General features: G+C 32.1%; 1 protein-coding gene across 8 annotated transcripts in view; it reads right to left on the reverse strand.

Annotated features, from left to right (window-relative positions):
- The window catches only part of RNPC3 (RNA-binding region (RNP1, RRM) containing 3), a 45932-nt gene that overhangs the window by 13150 nt on the left and 8977 nt on the right, over positions 1–23805 (reverse strand). Inside the window, exons 6-16 of one of the 8 annotated variants that reach the window (XR_824406.1) lie at positions 23026–23094; positions 20803–20945; positions 17851–17976; positions 15047–15198; positions 12961–13122; positions 11815–11909; positions 11669–11727; positions 8382–8514; positions 7670–7742; positions 5961–6668; positions 5094–5161 (exon numbers count right to left, since the gene is read on the reverse strand). Coding sequence is in view for 5 of the 8 variants with exons in the window: in XM_010830957.1 (XP_010829259.1) it covers positions 7683–7742; positions 8382–8514; positions 11669–11727; positions 11815–11909; positions 12961–13122; positions 15047–15198; positions 17851–17976; positions 20803–20945; positions 23026–23094 (999 nt within the window). In the remaining 3 variants the exon portion in view is untranslated. Of the gene's footprint in view, positions 1–3062; positions 6669–7669; positions 7743–8381; positions 8515–11668; positions 11728–11814; positions 11910–12960; positions 13123–15046; positions 15199–17850; positions 17977–20802; positions 20946–23025; positions 23095–23805 lie in introns of those variants that run through there. The other 7 variants (XR_824405.1, XR_824404.1, XM_010830961.1 and 4 more) reach the window with 7 other exon arrangements.

The following is a 23805-nucleotide window of genomic DNA, read 5'->3' on the forward strand; positions in this document are numbered from 1 at the left end:
AGGTTAAATCTGTTATTTTTCTTCTTTTCTAATATGCCAAATTCTCTCCTTTTAGCTGGAGTTCCCTAATTCTGATGTAGTATTTTCATTTTCATTCAAGTATTTCCTAATTTCTCTTAAAAAGTCTATCTTGATCCATACATATAACATGGAAATGCATTACTTAGTATCTATAAACTTGAATTTTTTTCAGATATTTGTTACCAATATCTGATTTTGTTCAGCTAAGATCAGAGAATTGCATGATTTAAGATTCTTAGTTTGCTAATAAGAATAATTATCTTCTAAATTCTACTGCTGGTTAGTTCACTGGGTTGTGCAGGAAGAAAAACCTTACTCTTAAAACATAAGAACAGATACACAAATAGTCCAAAAGAGACAAGATTATACTGTGGTATTAAAATTTCATAAGGATGATTAGGAAAAAAAAAAGTCTAAAAATTCATGGCGGTAAAAGGACAAAAAATGGCTAAGAAACACTGGATTAGAGCTGTTTCACTATTTTATTTTTCATTTAAGAGGTGATATATTTGTCATACAGAAAAGTGTGAAAAAGTGTAACAGATCCCATATCCCAAGACCCAAATTTAATAATGTTAACATTTAGAAAAATATACAAATACAAATATCTTTTTTAAAGAAAAATCCAATATATATATAGAGAACAACCCAAATTTCAATCTTTCCCCTCCATATTTTTCTTCAACAGAAAGATATTAAATGTTTTCATAAATAATATATAACATTTTATGTATATTAAGCTCTGAAAAGATTCATGATAAAGAAATTAATCAACTGTTCATATGTTCTTCTAGAATTCTTAAATTTTCAAAGATCTTGGTATATAAGTACTAGAGAAATGGTATATTGATGCCATACCATAATGTAAAAAAAAAATGTCCTATGTAGTCAAATACCCTTTTACTGATTTCTGATATACATATAAATATACACATATATTTTATTTATTTTTTAATTTTATTTTTAAACTTTACATAATTGTATTAGTTTTGCCAAATATCAAAATGAATCTGCCACAGGTATACATGTGTTCCCCGTCCTGAACCCTCCTCCCTCCCCATATTTTAAAATATCATCCCTTTAAATCTTTGTATATTAAATCATAATTAATTAATTGATCTCCCAGTTCTTCCCCATGGTAATAAAGCTTAAGCTCAGTGGGTACAGAATCTCTCTTTCCTTGCACTTTTTCAGTATTTGGTGAGTCTTGGGTTGTTTAATTAAAATTCCCTATACTATCCTTTGTGTGAATGCTGTATCTCTATTATAGTTTGCTTTCAGGAAATTCCAGTGTATAATATATAGTAGCTTAAGTCATGGGGGTGGGAATTCTATTTCTGAGAATCATCAGTTCTGTCTCTTATGTGCCTAACACATGTAGTTTAGCTGTCATCTCTACTGAACAGTCCTACTGAAGTCACTATCTTTTGCTTTACATGTATTAGTAAAAACAATTAAATGTAATAAAGTATCTTAATTTACAGTTGAAGTTTATCAAAAAACTTCATTACTCACAAAGGGAAGTGTTCTCTTCTTATAGGGTGTTAAAAATCAAACTACTATACATAAACAGTACAATGTCTTTAAAGACAAAGGTACTTTTAATAGGTATTGATTCCTTTGTCTTACTTCCTTTCAAATTTCAAAGACTTAATCTCTCAAGACACTGGTTTCTGAAGGAGTTTCACTTGCACAGCAAATACTTTCCAAATCATCTAAACCAGCAACTTGTATGCTTTGCTGTTGTTGTCTAGTTGCTAAGTTGTGTCCAACTCTTTTGCAACCTCTTGGACAGTAGCCCGCCAGGCTCCTCTATCCATGGGATTTCCCAGGCAAGAATACTGGAGTGGGTTGCCATTTCCTTCTCCAGGGGCTGTTCCTGACCCAGGGATCGAACCCACGTCTCCTGTATTGCCAGGCAGATTCTTTACTACAAACCACCAGGAAAGCCCAACTTGTATGCTACCATTTTTTTTTTTTAATGTGGTGATTTACCTAATCAGGATTATGCTAATTCTGTTAATGACTAGGGTACAGTGAGGAGCACTTGCATTACTTGAAAGTATATGCCTCCTTAAATTTTACACCCTAGGAATTTCCTTTGCTTTACACTAGTCCAGGCCCTTGTAAAAGGCATAAATGGAAAACAATCACATGGCAAAAAGAGTTTTATATACTGTATATTGTAGCAAAACATTTGTTTTTAGCTGCCTAATATCTAAGTTTCTTTTCTGATTTTACAATGCTATGCTTTTCCTTTAGAGAACAAGCCCAACTCTCATTTCACATGGTTTATATGAAACTTCACTTCTCGCCTCAGAGGTGACATGTCTGACCCACACTTGGCCAGTGTGCCAAATCTCTCTGGCAAAAGGAAGAAGGTACTTATTGTTTAAAGTAACTGAAAAATCCAATGACAGACTAGCTATTTGGGCTCTTGCTCTGTAAGTACTTCTCCAGCTCCATAATTTCTAGACACCAAAGATCCTAAACTTTTCAAACAGTCTCTTGCTCCCTTGGTGTGGCAAGGAAGAATCTGGGCATCTCAGTGATAATTAAGGCGGAAAGATGACTGATGTTTTACTGAAAATCTCAGAATTTTTTATCACCTTCAATATCAGGGCGAGTTGAGAACCACCACAACTACCGCTTTATGAGAGCTAATATTTATTGAAAATGTGACTCCCTCTCTCTCTATATATATATATACACACACACACACACACAATCAGACGTAAGTACTTTATATCCATCTAATCAACTTTAAAACAATCCCAAATTAGGCATTTTTATTATTCCCATGGAAGATGCAAAAAAAATGAAAAAGTCATAAAGCAAACTAAGGCATGGACACAAGATTTGAATTTTGAACCTATACCTGTAAAACCACTTTAATACACTATTTTTCAGTGAACTATTAAGAGTGAAATTCTTAACACTACAGGAGGATAGGTACTCCAGGGTTTTATTTAGGTTGATTTTTAAAAATATTCTTTTTTGATAGAGTTTGTGTTAGTCACTCAGTTGTGTCCAACTCTTTGCAACCACAGGGACTGTAGCCCTGCAGGCTTCTCCGTCCATGGGATTCTCCAGGCACAAATACTGGAGTGGACTGTCATAAACCTGACAAACTCACACATTCCAAGGAATAATTTAGCTTTTGGCTCACTACTCCTATCATAATTAATGATAATTTCAAATAACACATATGATCCTTTTGTAATCCAAGTTTCTCAATTTCTTGAATTCATCTCTTTCCATAACCTCACTTTCACTCAACTACCATACTCACATTCTAGACGTCACTAATTACTGTGCTCTAATATTTTCAATCTCAGTCCCTTACTCTATTTCAACCTCCCAAATTTCCTACCTCTAAGAAATAACAACACATCTTCAACCACACTGCAATCTCAATGGATCATACCATTTGTCTATTGTGCCTGAAACTCCATTTTCTCAATTTGCTTATTACCAAATTACTTTCCATGTCCATCCTTCATAATCATTCTTTTGATTATGTCAACACTTTTCCCCTTCTCCCTTTTTGTTATATTCATGTGAGAAAATACTAATTTTAAAAATCTGACTGTCTACTCAATAGCAGTACAAAGGCTAAATTGGGAAAAACACAAAACCACATTGACTGATCTCAATTAAATTAACAACCATGGACTTCAAGTAGGCACTTTTTAAGTAATATCCAGCAATCCTTCTAAGCATTTTTTTCTCACTTCCCTAAATATCTATATCTTCTTTCTTCAATCCATTTTTCCCCAAGAGTTCTTCCCTCTACTTTATGACCTTGCTTACTATTTACTGAGAAAATACAACAAAAATTTTATATGCTCCCATTAGCTATACCAAACTGCAAATATCTAGATCTTTATAATCTGTCCTTCCTTCCACTGTTATTAATGAGCTGTTTACACACCCATCTTTAAAACTAACTCTTCTATTTATACACCATAACTATGGTTCCAGTGACATTCCTCTCACTCCTGTATCATTCTCTGTTTTTTCTCTACTACATTTCACCATACAAATCGGCTATATTTTCAATCTTTAGCAAATAAAAACAAAACCTTCTTGATACTATATCCCCCTGTATTAACAACCCATTTCACTATTCCCTCAGAAAGCAAGACTCCTTAACAGTTGTCTTTGGAACTCATCTTTCTTACATCATCAACAGACCTAACATATTTAATCACTCCTTCCTAGCTGGGCTTCTTTCTTCATTTGGGTTTACCTACTCTTAGTTACATTTTCTTACCACTTGACATCTAAATATTAGATTGTTCCAGGGTTCAAATCCCATTCTTCTATTTCCTACCTTTAAACTTTTCACTTACCTTACTTCACAAAGCTATGAGTAAAAGGGAAGAAGCTGTGATACACAATATCATTCCAACAAAGATCTAAGTGGCTCTAAGGTAAAACTGTTACTACATACTCACAGAAGAGTATCAACCAGAACAAATTCAATAAAACATATCAATGTTTCCTACTTAACATACAGCTGAAATTAATTTTACTAAGGGAACAGAATAATTTTATATAGGAAAAATTTATTGAGTGACATTCTGATACACTGGGAGACACAACAATGAAAACCTGTTAGGGCAAGTATACAAATTCCCTAACCTGTGAAAAATCCCCCACCACTTAAGAGAAAAAACAAAATCAAAACAACAACATCAAAATCATCAAAACTCAACCAAGTAAAACTACTCTGAGAATAACTACAAAAAATAAGATTACTATTAAAAAAAAAGTATTAAGTGCATCAGTATACAAGTAAGAATGAAAAAGGGCAATATTTGTAACCATAAAAGAAAATGTATATTTAGTATTATAAAATTACTTGATAAAAAATTTATGTAATTATCAAATTATACTTTCCTCAACATATAAATAACAAAGAAAAATTAAGATCATTATTTTAATTGGAAAGAAAATAATTTATTATATGAGGAAGATGATTAAAATACATGTGATAGATCTCTAATAAACTGATTTAAATGCATATAGATTTAATTTTTAAATACACTTTAAAAGCTATTACGCACAGTTCCATAGTCCAGGTGGTCAATTTCATCTCCACAAAGGTGGAAAGTACTTGAGAGATAAAAGGAACCTAAAACACCATAAAAATTCATTAAAAATGATTATTGAACAGTTCACTAGTTCTAAAATAACTAAAAGCTAGAACATTTATATTTGGAAAATTAGTGAATCATGTCAGTGCAACAAAATTTTAATTATCTAACAGCACGTAAACTGATTTATAACATTAAAAAATCAAATATTTAACTGTGTCAAGAGAAAAAAGCAACAGCAATTTCAATATCTCCTGCTTTTTGTATCTTTGAATGATAATGATTAACAGAATTTTGCATTGTTTTCATTGTACTATTAGTAGGATTTAGTAAGAAAATCCTACTATTAGTAGGATTAGTAAGAAAAGGGATGTAAAGACTCCAATGCTGTATTTTCCTACTAAGAAAAGTTTAGATGGCTAGGGTGATATCTTGGATCCATGTAATCAGTTTAATCTAACAAAGCAGTATTCAAATTGGTCAGTCCTTAGAATAAGGGAAAATTAGATTCTTGGTCCTGATTCCAGAGATTCTTATCTATCAGTTCTAGGATAGAGTCCAGGAATCTTAACATATAAAAATCCTTCCTCAGTGGTTCTCAATCTTGGTTGCACATTAGAACCAATACTCTGTGAGGTTTGAAAACATTGATATCCATGCAGAAATCCAGGCCAATTAAAACAAAACTCTGGGAAGAAACCCTTTTTACTTTATTATTTTTCTTTAGTTTTTTTTTTTTTTTTAAAGTTCTGCAAGTCATTCTAATATGCAGCCAAAATTGAGAACCACTATTTGGGCAGTTCTGATTATCAACAGGTCTGGAAACCACTTACATACCTTCCAGAACTGTTTCTTTCCACTTATTGTGCTACCCTGAGTCAACTTTATGTCTTCTCCTCTCTGTTACTCTTTTCTTAATCCTTTTATTTTGTTTCGAAAAAGAAAGGGAAAAAAGATATTTCTAGTTGTTATCTCAAAGGAGATTTCAATAATAAAACCTCAGATGTCTGCTACTCTTATTTGGAATTCACACTGAAATTCAGTTATTTAAAATTTCAACACATGTACTTTTTATAGGGGGTAAAAACCCTTTTCCCCAAATTTTATAATAGGTTATACAGAATGCCTAAACCACATGTATCATGAAAGAGAAAGCATTTATGTTACTGAATTAGAAAATACATAAATAGAAGAAGCAAGAATAAAATCTGTGTTAAAACAAATGTATCCATTCTCCACGTAAATAAGTTGACCTGATTCACTAACTTTCTCTGGAAAAACTACATAACCTAAAGGATAGCACAGAAAATTCAGCAACAAATCTAAAAACCACATAAAAGATCTATTCAATCAACACAGATAATTTAGAAATACTTAATTTCAGTACATTGTTAAAAAGAAAAATTATTGCATAAGCTGGATCAGTGGGTTGGGGAGAGACAAAACACTTCTATGAAAATAAAAAAACACTGCCCCAAAAGGATACGACAAGAAAGGATACACTTTGTATGACAGTATTACAGCAGTATTTACGCAGGGATGCTTCTAAAGAAGAACAGCAGAATGTAGTTTAATTTTTTTCTCATATTTCATGTTAAATTTACAAGTAATTTTTTTTAAACACATAGAAAATGGTTTATTTTCATCTGTTCTTCTAAAGTATTTGTAAGACATCTGTCTGACTATATCAGTATAGATACTTTATTACAAAATTCAAATATTCAAGGTGCTTCCCAAAAGGAATAAACATTAGCAAAACTTTCTTTATATAATTTTTTCAGCTTAACCATCAATAATTTTGGCCCATTTATTCATGTTCTTCATTATTCTAAAGCAGAAAGATTTAAAACAAAATGAATATAGTTCCACTCATCTTTCTTAAATCAACATTGACACAAAGTGCTTCATTTTACCACTTTTTAATTATGAAATTATTTAATTATGAATTAAAATTACTTATTTTAAAGCTGAAATACTTCATTCCAAAAAATATGGACATATTTCTGTGAGGAGGACAATTAGTAATTAGCAATGCAAATTCTCAGGTCCCACCAAGGGTAACCAATTTGTCCTGACTTGGCAGACATCTTCCCAGTGTTAGCATTAAAAAGTCCAGTATCCTAGAAAATCTCTTATTCATCGGAAAACTAGGAAAATTGATTACCCAAAGCCAAACACCCTTGCAGACCTACTGAATCAGAAATTCTGTGTAGGGGTTAGAGGAAACCCCATAATCTGTGTTTTATCAGGCTCTCTAGGTGATTACAATACACGTTAAAATTTAAGAAGTACTCTTTTTTTCTAAGAAAAGAAAGTAAATTAAGAATAATAAAGATACATTGCCCTTATAAAATTCATTCTCTCCAAATTTAATTTTTTACATACAAATGAACTTTATTGCATAATTGTGAAGTTTAATGAAAATTAACAGCATAGTTAGACAGTCAGAGTGATGCATCCTTTAAAAACATTACTCAGGCTGTTATCCTTTCTTAATTTTCTCTCAAGAAAGTCTTATCCTTTTAGTATGTTATCGCCACACTTACCTTTAACTAATTTTTAACACTTTCTTTTTCCTTCTTTAGAATCTTGTTTTGGTCTAGCAGATCGAGCAAATTGCTAATATTTAAAAATTAAGGTTAACTTCACAAACATGAAAGGAATCTTTTCTAAAGAATTATCAAGAACATCCTAATGTAGGGTAGGAGCAGAGTTTTTAATTTCTCTATTTGTCTTCCTACTCAGTCATTCGTCAGTATTTCTTGACTGTCTCCTACTTGTCTATGACCTGGGGGAGAAGTAAAAAATTTTCCCTTTCTTTTATAGTCATTTTTTACACCTATACCTCTGCTCCTTCATTTATCCCACTAATTTCTAGTTTGAAATTGCATTAACTGCAGAAAGTACGATGGCTAATCAATGATATATTGTTATTAAAATTCTTAAACATAAATATGAATTACAATACAATAAAATGATACTGTACTATCTTTGGTTTAGCAAGTATATATATTTTAAGTATTAAATAAAATGTTTAGACTTGGCTGGATTTTAATAGCCTCATTATGCTTATTTTCCAATAAAAATCTAAATAACATTGTCATCTGACTCAAATGTTTGTATTATAAATATTATAACTGAATATTCTCAAGCTGGAATGCAAGCTGTTGAGATTTCCAAAGCATAATATAAAAATTAGTTTCAACTATACCCTTACTGCTATAAACTCAATCTGGAACCAACTAATTTGAAGGATACAACCACCATAGGTTTTCCAAAAAGAACATATCCATTAGCTTCCTTTAACGCTTTTGCCGCTGCTTTTTCATTTGGAAGGCCAATGAAAGCTTGTCCTTTCATGCGACCTTCTTTCATCAAGCGTATATCAAACCTAAAAGTCAAGGAAGAAATAATGTTTTGACTTAAAGAATGTCAAGAATTCTGATAAAGTGAATGAGAATGTGTTAAGTTAAAATTCTGCTATTTCAGAATAAAAATGACTCTACTATCTGATTAGCACATTATTTAGGCATTCTAAAATTATATTTTATATTCTGTTTTAAAATTGTTTTCATAAGTAGGTAATATAAGTTTGATGATGTTCTTATCATTTTTTAACTATCATAAAAGTATATATGATTTTAAAAAATCATATACACTTGCAACTATAAAAGTAAATAAGTTTTTCTTTCATCTCTCTTTTTTAAAAGTTTTATGCAGCCAATTTAATACTGTTTATTCAAGTGACGAAAACAACTATACAACCAAGAATAAAAGGGTTGACAGAAACTATAGAAAAGTAACATGGAATTTCAGAAGAGAAAGGGACCTTATCGGTCACCTAGTCAAAAATTACCATTTTACAGACAATGTGTACAGAGATTGAGTGAATTCTTCAGTGTTATACCGATAGCTAAAGTTAGGGCCAAAAATACAAACCAGGTTTTGCATTCCAAGTTACTCTATTATTCCACAGTGTATTCTCCTGTCCATATTTCAGGGGAGGAAACTATAAACTACTTAAAAAACAGACTATAATTTACAACTAAAATACTGCCTAGCATTTAGTCTATGAGACTAGCAAAAGCATATAAAGAAATTTTAAGAATCAAAATGTGCAGTTAAATTTTTTTCTAAAAAATTCACAAGACTAGTCCCACAGGAAACAATTATTAATTTATCATTTTGATGTGTACAGTTCCTCAATACAGAATTATTTTTCCTCTCAAATGCTAATGGGAGGCAATACTGGAAATAGAAAGGATGCATAAACATGGTGTGTACATACACACACACACACATATATATACACACACACATGCGCATATATATATATCAGATCAGATCAGTCACTCAGTCATGTCTGACTCTTTGCGACCCCATGAATCGCAGCACGCCAGGCCTCCCTGTCCATCACCAACTCTCGGAGTTCACTCAGACTCACGTCCATCGAGTCAGTGATGCCATCTAGCCATCTCATCCTCTGTCGTCCCCTTCTCCTGCCCTCAATCCCTCCCAGCATCAGAGTCTTTTCCAATGAGTCAACTCTTCTCATGAGGTGGCCAAAGTACTGGAGTTTCAGCTTTAGCATCATTCCTTCCAAAGAAATCCCAGGGCTGATCTCCTTCAGAATGGACTGGTTGGATCTCCTTGCAGTCCAAGGGACTCTCAAGAGTCTTCTCCAACACCACAGTTCAAAAGCATCAATTCTTTGGCGCTCAGCCTTCTTCACAGTCCAACTCTCACATCCATACATGACCACAGGAAAAACCATAGCCTTGACTAGACGAACCTCTGTTGGCAAAGTAATGTCTCTGCTTTTGAATATGCTATCTAGGTTAGCCATAATTTTCCTTCCAAGGAGTAAGCGTCTTTTAATTTCATGGCTGCAGTCACCATCTGCAGTGATTTTGGAACCCAGAAAAATAAAGTCTGACACTGTTTCCACTGCTCCCCCATCTATTTCCCATGAAGTGGTGGGACCGGATGCCATGATCTTCGTTTTCTGAATGTTGAGCTTTAAGCCAACTTTTTCACTCTCCTCTTTCACTTTCATCAAGAGGCTTTTTAGTTCCTCTTCACTTTCTGCCATAAGGGTGATGTCATCTGCATATCTGAGGTTATTGATATTTCTCCCAGCAATCTTGATTCCAGTTTGTGTTTCTTCCAGTCCAGCGTTTCTCATGATGTACTCTGCATTGAAGTTAAAGAAGCAGGGTGACAATATACAGCCTTGACGTACTCCTTTTCCAATTTGGAACCAGTCTGTTGTTCCATGTCCAGTTCTAACTGTTGCTTCCTGACCTGCATACAAATTTCTCAAGAGGCAGATCAGGTGGTCTGGTATTCCCATCTCTTCCAGAATTTTCCACAGTTTATTGTGATCCACACAGTCAAAGGCTTTGGCACAGTCAATAAAGCAGAAATAGATGTTTTTCGGCACACACAATAACACAATACATTTGTGTGTGACATACATACATTTACATACACACACACACAAATGTATATATTTTTAAATTTTTTCCACTTATACAAAAGCAACAACAGGAACAAGGGTTACCATTTTGCACGTCCAGCAAAATAAACTTTTGGTATCCCAATAAAAAGAGGTATCTGCCACTAATGAGTATAAATGGACATTTTTAAAATACAGTGCATGCTTATATAAAGAAGTATATTGCCCGGGTTAAGATTTTAAAATATTAATTTTACATTAATTAGTCACTTTCTATCTAACTTCCATTCAAGAGTCTCCCTCCTTACATTTTCTAATTTTTACTTCTAATTTATATGGCCAAGGTCATACATATTTTAGACTTAACTAATTATAAAATTTCAAAGAATGAAATTCTAACTTCAAACATTACCTTTTAAATCATTTACAATCATATCCTTCTCTTTTGCACTCATAAAACGGAAGTCTTTCCAACTGAAAGAGAAGCTGCCACTACAGGAAGAATCTAAAACACTTGGCTTTAGTACCATATACTGCTGGTTTAGTCATTAAAACACTAGTTTTCAAAATCTAATCTTTGGACCAGCAACTGTGGCATTATCCACAGGCTTTTTAGAAACACCAATTCATCCATCCTATCTCAGTTTAGAAAACCAAACTTTCTAGGATGAGCCAAGGAAATGGTTTTAGTAAACTCTTAGACAGGTTAAAGTTTGAGGACCACTGCTTTAGGGTTAGGAAAGAAGTCTAGAATTTATGATGAAGCCTGTTTCTATAAATGTTTTACTGGAACTCAGTCATTAATATTCATTTATGTATTGTTTACAGCTGCTTTCATGCTACAAAGACAAAACTGAGTTGCAACAGACACTGTAATATTTTAATATAAAAATATTAAATTTTTACTGTTCATTTAAAAAGAAATTTGCTGAATCCTGATCTAGATGTCTAAAAGATTAATTATGCAATAGATATGAACAATTTCTTCATATAATTTTAATCACTAAAGGGAAAATGATATTTAAAAAGGGTTAATTTCTAACAGATTAAAAACAAAACAAAATTTGAGAATATACATGCCACTTACATTATCCGTTGGGTTTCTGATGAAAAGTCAACATATCTTCCAAAAATAAATTTAAGGTCCTAGAATTTCAACAAAGAAAAGACTAATAAGGAAAACCAGGGGAAAACATGCAAAATAATAAAACCAATTTATAAATTTCAACTTACCTTTTCCTGAACATGTTTAGCTAAATTCTTTACATAAATTCTACAGTTTGGTTCACCAGGTTCGTAACTTCTAAAAACTGAAAGTGTTTCCATTTCTTACATAAAAACAAAGCAAGACAAGGATACAAAATTAAGACAGCTTCATCAATTTTTTGAAGAAAAACTTTAACAGAAATCAAATATAACTGCTAAATAGACAAAATAAGCATTAAGAAAATGTTAAAATCATAGAAATTAATGACAATGTTACTAATGGTATAAAAATACCCATTAAGAATCTAAAGTGATGTTAAAAAATATCAGGCATCTAAAATTACTAAAATGTATCCACAAAATATTTTTATTAAAGCTTAATTTTAATTTATTTGAAAGACTGAAGCAAATAAAGATGCTGTCAAACATCTGTGTTATTTTCTGATTAAAGTCAATCTCCCTAAATACCAGAAACCAGTATAGTCAAATGTAAAATAAATTACTCAAAATGTAATTATCAAGTATTTCAGACAAACTGTGGGCTCTGAATCCCTATTTAGCTATTTCTATTCAGTCTCTGAAATGTGTTCCTGACAACTAGATGTTTAAGCAAAAATGCTATTTGAAAGTCAGTTTCCAATTATTATGAAAATATTATGTGTCACATGTCAATCTAAAACCCCTAAATATTTTAAGATATACTAAAATAGGAAAAAATCCATTAGAAGTAAAAAAAACTATCATATTAGGATATAAAATTCATAAACACAAGCTTTTAATTACCAAAGAGTTAAAACTATATTTTTAGACAAACAACTGCTTTGCATACATCTCAGACACAGTATTGTGATGGTCTATCAACTGTATCTTGAATACAGAATTCCAAACTGTTAGTCACACTGACTTAAGATGTCATATAAAAGTCTCAGAAATGAAAACATTCTTCCAAACAAATATACTTTGGGAACATTGTATTGAGCGATACTTTGATAGTTTCTTCCCTATAAAAGTATGAGCACTAAAAACCAAAAGTGATGATTAAAAACATTTAACTGAAGATATGTCTTGAAGTACATGCTTTAGTTAAGGTAAATAACATGAAGAGATTTATTTTGCTTCTGAAGGGCCAAAGAAATGTAAAATAGTAAGTTCTGGTTTATTTCATGCAATTACCTTCTCGAGAAATTCTGCCCTTTTCCAACTCCCTTCTAGAAATACATTCTGATGGCATTTCATCAGAGTCGTCTTTAATCTCCTCTGTGATGTTCAAATTTGGTTGGGGAAAGATTTTTCCAAATCCTATATTAGATGCATCAGCTTCAGTAGCAGGTAAATCTAGAGTTAACATTGACATTAGCCATTAAAAATCTTCCCTTCAAAATAGTTTTTCTTTTCCATTTTTAATTTTTAAGATATCTTCTAGCACTAAACCTTTTTGGTGTTTTTCTCAACACTTTGAAACGGGTGAGCAAACTTTTTCTATAAATGTTCAAACAGTAAATATTTTAGGTTTTGCAGGCCATATGGTTTCTATCATGACTATTCAACTCTGTCACTATAACATGAAAATCATAAAATAAGACACTTCCATTTGAGGATACTAAAAAAACAAACCCATCCATTATACTTCTCCCCACCAAAAAAAAAAAAAAAAACCACAAAGGTCAATACTGGTGGTCCTACAAGAAGTCAAGAAAAATATGTATTTGCACACTTACTCAATTAAGAAAATTAAAATCATTATAAATTTTAAATTCACAACATAGCAATATAATGAATTTCATTCAGAAAACATGAATTTTAGCTTCAGTGAAAGTTAAACTGATTTGGGGTAGAGGGTTGGGAAGAACAGGATTAAACATGCAGTATAAAAATTCCCAGTTATACTACCTAAAAAGGCAAACAAAACCTTAAAAAAGCTATGAAAATGATGCAAACACGCCACATTTGCATGCCACATTTAGGATCTTAAAAGTCTCCTAATGTAGAAAAACTATTGTTCCAAGAGATCTTTTATGGCCTGAAGGCATCAGGAAGAAAAGAGCCTTTAGAACTGTTTTCATTGTTTATTCACCATTACTCTACAGTGATGCAGAATGGGATGACTGCCACACCCCTCAATAAGGTCTAAGTCTTTGAGTAAATTATGCTTAAAAAATAGAAATTTGCATCAAAGGGTCACTAGCCATCAAATACAGACACTGAAAGAAAAAAAAAAAAGAGTTATCTGTAAAGGCAACGTGTTCTCACTACCATCAGAGAGACAAGACTTAAAACTAGTTATTCATTCAGTATATCTGCAATACTTACTAGAACTCTACCCTATATTCATACAAGGGCTTTTAAAGATATATGTACAAAAATGTACATACCAGAATTTCTGTAATAATAAAATGAAAACCTCAACTTCAATCATTAGAGTTTGATTGAAATATTGACATAACTCTACCATGGAGTGTAATGCAGCCTCAAAAAGTAACCTATGATGATTATTAAAAAAAAAAAAAAAAAGAGAAAATAAAATGTTTATACACAAGCATAGGATGAGATCTGGAAGGACTATCTTCATATCAAATTACTAACAATGCTTATCTCTAAGAAGTCAAATAGGGAAAAGTGGGGTTTGAGGTGTTAACTTTTTAAAATTTCACAGGCTTCTGTTCTGATTATATTTTCTATAGGCTGGTATTATTTCTAAAATTTAAAAATTAAAAGAATAAAGAAATGCCATTGTAGTATAATATCAAAATAATGTTTAAAATAAGCAGGAAAGAAATCTGTAATATCAGTATATTATCTTTAAACTTAAGAATGGTATCTTGTTTAACAACCTTCCGTGTCTTTTGGATTAAAAAAAAATTACATGAAATCTACTAAAGATTTCACAGCTTGTTTTCCTAACCAGTAATTCAACTGTACTAATAAAACCACAGAGCATCACACATTTAGTAAGCAATGAAAAATAATTCAATACAAGAAACATTTATATTTTTGGGGTAAGTAAACATCAGGAAAAACCAGACTAAATTCCACCCTAGAGTTCATTACTAATAAAAGGTAACACATTTAGCACCAATTTTAGTTTTACTTAAAAAGTTTAAAATGAATAGTATTCCATGACACTAAGGAAGATCTAATTGCACATTTTAAATATACTCACAAATACTAAAAACAGAAGTATATAAAATTTAATTCTAATACAAAAAACTGACTGAGAAAAATTTTTACATAGCATGTTAAAGAACTAGAATATGCTTACCACTATTTTCTTCTTCACAATTCTGTTGCTTTTCTAAATCTTTCTTAAATGCAGCTTGCATGTCAGTAGATATATGGAATTCAATTTTTTTATTACCTACAGGTTGTGGTTGGTCAAATACATCCGAAGGTAACAACACTGGATGTAAACTGCTGTTTATAAACAATGATAGCATTACTTTGTAATTGCAAACAAAATTTTGAGAAAAACATAATTTCATATTAACTTTAAATTTAAAAAGCTAATAAAACACACTAGAGGCACTGAACAAAGTAACTTACATTTAATGCTTCAAAAATCCTAACAACTATTCTCATATGGATATTATTAAATTCTCAGTTTAGACAGGTAAGGAGTTTGAGGTTAAAGGATGTTAAATAATTGCATAAAGTCAGTCAGTAAATGACAAGAGACAGAACTTTAGGACTACTGATTCTAAACGTCAGGATATTGGCCAATATGCAAAAAAAGTTCATTCTGTGTGTAATGTAAGCATTTTATGCACTGTATTCTATATACTACATATAATAAATCTATGCTGGCCAATGGAGTAGCCATAAGCCACATGTGGTTAATAAGCACTTGAAATCTTGCTTATGTTCTAATCTGTACTTATGTTCTAAGTACAAAATATACACCAGAGTTTGACAACTTTGTGTGGAAAAAAAGAAATGTAAAACATTTCAATGTTTTATATTAATTGTATTTTGAAATAACAGTTCAGGTATAACTGGTTAAATAAAATACATTATTAAAATTAATTTCACCTTTTAATGTAGTCACTGGAAAATTTAATTGGTTCACATTACAGCTGACCTTTGAACAACTCAAGAAGTTAAGGGCCCTGACCCCAGCAGTCAAAAACCTGTATGTATGTAACTTCGTCAGCCTTCCATATCCATGGTTCCTCTGTATTCATGGATCCATATCCATGGACTTAACCAATCTCAGATCATGTAGTACTGTAGTATTTACTGAAAAAATCTGCATACAAGTGGACCCACACAGTTAAAACCCATGTTGTTTAAGGGTCAACTATATTAGTTTTTAATTGTTTGGTGCTGTTATAGGGATTAAAAGCACGGGACTGTGGTGTCAAAACATACATAGGTGGGAAATATGCATCATATTATGTACACTCAACATGAGAAAATAATTCTAAAAAATCCAAAGATTAAAGACCCATTCCTTGAAAAATGTAAAAACATCATTTTAACAAACTTTTCTCAATTTATGAAGTTACTTACAAGTTCAAAGGAAATTTACCTTGTAGAAAAGCTGAACAGAATTAAAACTGCAATTAATGGCAATTTTCATTGATTAAGATATTTAAGTACACAGAAATCCATGGCAAACAGGCTAATAATTTCTACCATAATTTCAAAAAAAAAAATTTGTTAATGCAAAATGTCAGATAATCAGTCAAAAGGGATAATACATTTCAAACAAAATACACAGTAATAAACACTATTACATTGGCAATTTCTCTATTCTAACACAAAGTTTAAGACATACTGGGAAGTTAATTTATATCTAATAAAATTCTTTCATACGCATTGCCCTGATCATCACCCCACATCAGTATATTTCCTGAAAGCTTACTATAAGATGATAAAATCTGAGAGAAATTTTTAATTTTTTAATGTATTAAAACAGCTCCTTCAATGTATTCAAATATCATTACATAACATTTAAGGCAGGTATCTCCACATCCTTCTAGCTTTCCCTTTCATCATTTCTATTCCTACGCACCAAACTGCCTTACCTCTGGAAATGTACTATTTTATTCAAATTGCATCTCTCTTCCCTGACTCATTTTTGCCTCTCGTCCTTCAAGCCCAGCTCAAATTGTCTCCTCTATCTTAAAGTCTTTCCAGATTTCTTAACTGGCTGTGACTTCTCCTTTGTCACAATCTTTCATTCTCAGTTACATCTTGTTATATCATTCAATATTATAATTGATAATACAACAGTCATCTGTGCGTATGTTTTACCTGCCCATAAGACTATTAACTCACTGTTTGAAAAGATAGCACTGAGCTTTGGAAGCATGCTCCAAACCCCACAATATTTAGCATAGAACTTATCACACATTTAATAAATATTTAAAGGTGGGTCCTGTGTGCTAAGCCATGTGAACTTTTACCTGCGAGGGTACTCTGAAGCAAAAAAATGTTTGATATCAGGTAGTGAAGTTAGGAAAAACTAACAAACTTTCATATAAGCACACTGGTGATGCCATTATCAAAACTGTCAGTACAGGAAGAGAAAGACATAATGAAAGTACATTAATTTTGCTTTGAATACTACCTTAAGTGCATACAAGACATTGAGTATACAAACAGGAAACTGGAAATAAAACTCAGGAGTTTAAATCTAGAGATGGAGATTTGGAATCTATCAGTTACAACTGGTGAATCATAAAAATTAATGATATTAACAAGAAGTAAAAATATATGAATAGAAAATGACTACAGACAGGAATATATGGAATCTAATACTTAAAAAGCAAGTAAGGGAGTCAGTGAAAGTCATAAAAGAAAAAAGTAGGAAGAAAAAGAGGAAGAGACGGAGTTAAATATGAGAAACAAAAAAATTAAAGGTGGACAGTTTTGAAACCTGGCATAGTCGATAGTATCAAATGCTGGTCAACTTTGAGAAAATTAGGGATACTTGTGAATTTGGCAAATAAGAAATCATTGGTAAACGAAATGCACTGATAGAAGTCAGAATGAGAAATGATTTCAGTGAAGCAATTAAACAAATTATAAGAACTCTTATCGTATAATCTAAAACAAAACTACCTGTGTGAAGCAGATGATGGTATATTCAACATATCCTTTATTTTTCTCTTTTTTCTCACATGGCGCTGCTTTATTGGTTTTGGTCTTTTGGGCTGAAGATTTGCCAGTTCCATTAGTTTGGTCATTCTACATTAGCGGAAAGAAGAGTAAAAAAGATTTATGTAAAAGCCCAGTTATTTACCACTGTTTTTGTTAAGCTTAAATTTTTATTTGAGCTTATAAATTATAAAATGATTTGTATGGCTTAAGTAGAATTTCTAAGTCATAATTTAAGATATAATTCATTTGACAAAAGCTCAAGTTATGAATCTCCTTGATCAATTTTCATCTTAGCCTGAAGGAACTGGGAATTTACTTAATTGCAACTTGTCAAGTTTTAAAGATATGTTTTATTACGAAAATTATTAGTTCCCCAAATAAATGACTGAACTTTGTGTCAAAAAGTTAAACAAGATACACTAAATAAAATCTATGTAACTTTACTGCTCTTGCCTTGACAGATAGTCAACAGATCTTACAAACACAGTAAAATTACTTTGATTAATATTCTAATTATTAAAGAAAACCTAGACTTAAACACTTAATTTTAAAATATTTTGTGCATAATTGTTGGAAAGCATCCTTATATAAACAAGATAACTTACACTGTTCCTGAAAACACAGTTTTCAAATATTATACTCTAAAGTAGCTTAATCAACCAAAGGGCGACAATTGATACTTTGTATATAACTTATCTCCATTATGATTATGAATATTTAGAATAGATCTTCTCTAGTCTTTATTGGCTCTTCCACAGGATCAGATACAATGTTTCCACAAAGCAAGTTCAAAACCATTAGTCACAGCTCTACTTCTCCAGAGTTAAATTTGTGAAATTTGAAAACAAGCACAATAAAATGTAGTTCAGAAGAGTTAAAATAAGTATTAAACCCTTTTTCCATAAGCAAGAAAAAAATGAAAACATATGCTACAAATTTTTAAAGCCTCTTAAAAACCATGGTTTAACAAAAATTTTATGAATAAATCCAGTTATATGAAACATATATCTATATTCATAAATTGCTCTCCAAAAGTATACTAAGCCTCTACAACAGTGCAAGCCATATTTTATGCAATCAATAAATATTTGCTGATAAATATATAGTAGCATGTTTTATAATATTTCCAAAAGATAACAGAGAAGCATGAAACCAGAGCTTAGTTCATTCAAAGGCTTTGTTCTCATGACTTGAGATGAATTAGTTGCAGACTTCCTCACTACATCCCTAAATGGAAATTCAAATAAAACGAAAACAGTTGTGGCCAGCCTATAAAACATTTCTCATTATTATCATTGTTTTCATAAAGAAAATAAAATTTACAGAGGTTAATTAATCCACTGTAATACTTCTTGTTCTTTATTTAGCAACAAATTAGTCTATCAAAAGCTGCCAGCCTTAAAAATATTTCTATTCAAGACAGATGATCTATTAACTCCCATTTTGGTAGTTTTAACCCCACCTAAGCTTTGACTTTTAACTCTCTCCCTAGAAAGAGAATGTATAAGGAGCCACACTATACAAGTGGATGTTGCCTCAACAGTCAAATTGCTGCTGATTACTTGTATACGGTGCCTAGATTCTCTGCTTGGATTCTGACTCCTGTTAAAACACTCCCTCTGTATCTGGTGGCTTGTGTGTGTATCTATGATTCTCACCATTTGCCTATACAGGTCTTCAAGGCTAGGGTTGACAAAACACAGCCAAAGGACCAAATCTAGTCATTGTCTGTTCATTTTTAAATAGAAAGTTTTATTGGAAGATAGCAACATCCATTCATTTAGGTATCATCCACTGGTGCTTTCGCACTACAACAGAACTCTGGCTCTTTACAGAAAATGTTTAGCAATTTCTATTTTAGGCTCTGCTGAACATTATTAACAACTTATTGCTCTTTGCCAGAAGCTTTAAATAAAATATATGTAGATTGTCAAGAACAACCAATAAAAGAATAATTCGTTTGCAGTAATTTTATTGTGAATATTCTTGTATAAAATTCTATAAAGTTGCTCTAGAAATTACTTTGAAGTAAATAAATTCCAGGGAAGTAAACTGACAAAACAGAAATACAACCTAACTTTGTTCTGTAAAGCCTTCGCAAACACTGAATTAGTGAATAATCAATCACTGTCCCTAAAGGAAATTCTGGATTAGGTTCCTGCAAGCAGGTGCTCACATTTCATCAACTGATCATTACACACCTCGTTTTATGTTTGTTTACTTTTAAGAACATCTTATTTAATATATATTTTTGATTCAATAACACTGAACTCATAGTCAACAGCACTATAACTCAGGCCTGAACAAAGTTTATCTAACACACAGAATTTTCTCCATAAAACACATCACAGCCTTCTTGATTTTGGAAACCCTAAACAGCACTTCAACACTACACTTGGGGGCATTTTAAACAGCAAAACCAACAACAAACAGCACAAAAATGTGAAAAGCATGGCGAAAAAGACCCTTATTTATAGTATAAGCTGAAACAAGAAGACAGAATGTCACTTTGTTCTACCTCATGAGTGATGTGCATATCAAATGACTCAAATTTTTCACCATTCCGTACATGCCCATGTCTGCTAGAAGACCGTAAAAGCACTGCAATTACTGATGTTGAAGTTATAAATAAACTGTAACAAGTGGGCAAGTTCTCAAATACAGAATCAATAAAAAACAATGATCAATTTTATACCATGATCAATCAAAAAAATTACTCATCATGCAAATTTTTCCTTAGGTCTTGATTTCTAGTCTCAGGCCTTAATCTATAGTATGATGGGGAGCTGGGAATGGACAAATGCTAAGGACCCTGAATTAGGAAGAACTATATGCAAAATTTATGAAGAGTAAGAGAATCTCATTCATATATTCTGTTTATTAGAATCTACACAAATATCTGACATTACATACCTTTGACGGTCTTCATCATCACTGCTTTCATATTCTGATTCTTTACTAGATAATTCCTCATCCTCATCTGGCAAAGGAGGTTCCTCTGGTGGCTGAGGAGATGTAGGTGGAAGAGGTGCATGTAATGGCATATAGTCCTCATACTAAGTAAAAACAAAAAATACTATGGTAATCTATGATGTTTATGAATAGAAAACTATTTCCATTCAGGTACATGATTCTCACATTTCTCTATTCCTCATGATTTTCTTTTACACATTCAACATATATTGATGGAACACTTGCCTTAGTAGACTTTAGTCGATCACAAAACTTGTTTCTTCTGCCTTGGCACCTAGCTGGACTAAATTTCCAAACTTCCCTTGCAGTTAGATTTCACCTGAGTTTTAGTCAATGAAAAGGTAAGCATAAAGACTTCCCACACATAAAATTCTCTCGTTTCTTTATCTGCAGGCTGCACAGTAACGTCCTCACCAACCAGGGAATGCACATAGTGCAGATTAACTTGGATCTTTTTAGTAACTCAGGAAAGAACACCATTCTGCCCTACTTTTGGAATGAACCTGGCACAAGCAAGAGATAATCTGAATTGTGTTAAGTGACTAAGATTTGAGCTTTGTTAACAGCAGCTAGTGTAATTTTAACTATTATCCTCGCAACATGCCAGGCATTGAGGTTTTGGAGTTACAAAGAAAAATTATGAAGCTAATATAGACATTAGAAAAGCAATAAATGCACAATACAAAAGCAAATTTTCAATTTGTTAGCCTTCTAAAATAATTTCTCATTGCTGTTATCTAAAAAAGTACTAAAGGGACAGACATATATACAATGGAATATTACTCAGCCATTAAAGAGAATGAAGCAATGTCACTTGCAGTGACACAGATGACCTAGAAACTGTCTTACTAAATGAAGTTAAGTCAGAGAAAGACAAATATCATATAATATTGCTTATACATGGAATCTAAAAAAATGGTACAATGAACTTATTTAGAAAACAGAAATAAAAGAGTTACAACATGACTTAAGAATCACTCATGAATCTGAACAAACTTATGATTACCAGGTGGGAAGTGAGGGAGGGATAAATTGGGAGATTGGGATTGACATATACATACTACTATACATAATATACATAAGAACCTACTGTATAGCATAGGAAACCACTCAATAATCTACAATGGTCTATATAGGGAAAAGAATCTAAAAAAGAGTGGCTATACGTATATGTCGGAGAAGGCAATGGCACCCCACTCCAGTACTCTTGCCTGGAAAATCCCATGGATGGAGGAGCCTGGTAGGCTGCAGTCCATGGGGTCGCTAAGAGTCAGATACGACTGAGTGACTTCACTTTCACTTTTCACTTTCATGCATCAGAGAAGGAAATGGCAACCCACTCCAGTGTTCTTGCCTGGAGAATCCCAGGGACAGGGAAGCCTGGTGGGCTGCCGTCTATGGGGTCACACAGAGTTGGACACGACTGAAGTGACTTAGCAGCATACCTATATGTATTAATATAACTGATTTAGGTGTGACTGCACACCTGAAATACAACACTGTAAACTATACTCCAATTAATTAAAAAAAAAAAAAAAAAACCAACAACGAAGTACTGAGTATTACAGCAAAATAATAAAACTACTAAAATTACTGAAGAGCAGACATAACCTACCAACAAAAGTATCGATAGATTTGCATAGTAAATTCTAATAAAAAAAATTATCAACCTTTTTTCTGCAAATGTAACTTACTAGCAATAAAACCAGAAAAATGGAAATTTTAGGCAATTCAGCTTGTTAAATGTTACTATTTTGTAGGATAGCACAATGTTCTAGATCAAAGGACTGAATAACCCTAAGAGAAATGATGGCCTCTATTACCAAAAACATTACTTTAATATTCTGGGGAATTCACTGGCTGTTCAGTGGTTAGGATTCCACGATTCCACTGCAGGAGTCATGGGTTCAATTTCTGATCAAAGAACTAAGATACCACATGCTGCACAGCATGGCCAAGTAAGAAAAAATTAAAAAAAAAAAAGTTCTGGCTTTTTCCCACTTTCAGTTCTCCACAGGACTATTATTACGTTAACTTTGTATTTGTTCTTCATTTTCAATACACGTTAGAGATCACTGGCACAACATTTGTAAAATTTAGCCTCAATAATCTCACCACAAGAAGCGAAATTTTGAATGTTGAAAATTCCAAAAGCTTTCTTACCATGGGAGGCCGGGTAGTAATTGGTCCAAAAGGTGTGGGCAAATTCATTTTATTCATAAGATGAAGCACCTTAATAAAAGGGATAAAACATGTGAAATCAAATAGAAAAATCATGATTCAACTCACATCTGATAGTGTACTTAAAAACTCTGCATAATACTAGTGATTAATTTAGTGCAAAGGAAGGATCACCTCTTGCCTTTATAATACCAGGAAAGGGCTAAACTGGTATATATCAGGCACTGGTATATCTTAGAAGATCAACTTTCCTAAAATATTTATCAATTGTACAAAATACCATTATTCTCATTATTAAAAATGTCATATTCTTACAATGTGAAATTTACTAAAGTGTTTTTTTCCTTGATTATTGCGAATTATGAAACATAGAGAAAAATAAAGAAAATCATCATCTGTATTTTGTACTTAAAAGTATCTTTTATTGTCAATATTTCTAAGCATTTATTGAGGGATCCTCTATATCTTTTCCTCTAAGAAAGGAAAAAGCATATGCTAAAGTAATGAAGAATTACCAGAAATTACATTTCCCAAATTAGCTTATGCTTATTAGTATTAATACTAAACATAGTATTTTTACACTATAGTTTATAAAAACCCGTACTTGAATGTAGTTATTTTTTCAATACTTTCTGCAATGGACTGAATGTTTATGTCCCTCTCAAAAATTCATATGTTAAATCCTAACATGTAATGGCATGGTATTAAGACATGAGGCTTTGGGGAAGTTATTAGGTCATAAGGGTAGAACTCCCATAAATG

This window comes from Bison bison, unplaced genomic scaffold, assembly GCF_000754665.1.
Source record: "Bison bison bison isolate TAMUID 2011002044 unplaced genomic scaffold, Bison_UMD1.0 scf7180017864519, whole genome shotgun sequence".
Lineage (NCBI taxonomy): Eukaryota > Metazoa > Chordata > Mammalia > Artiodactyla > Bovidae > Bison > Bison bison.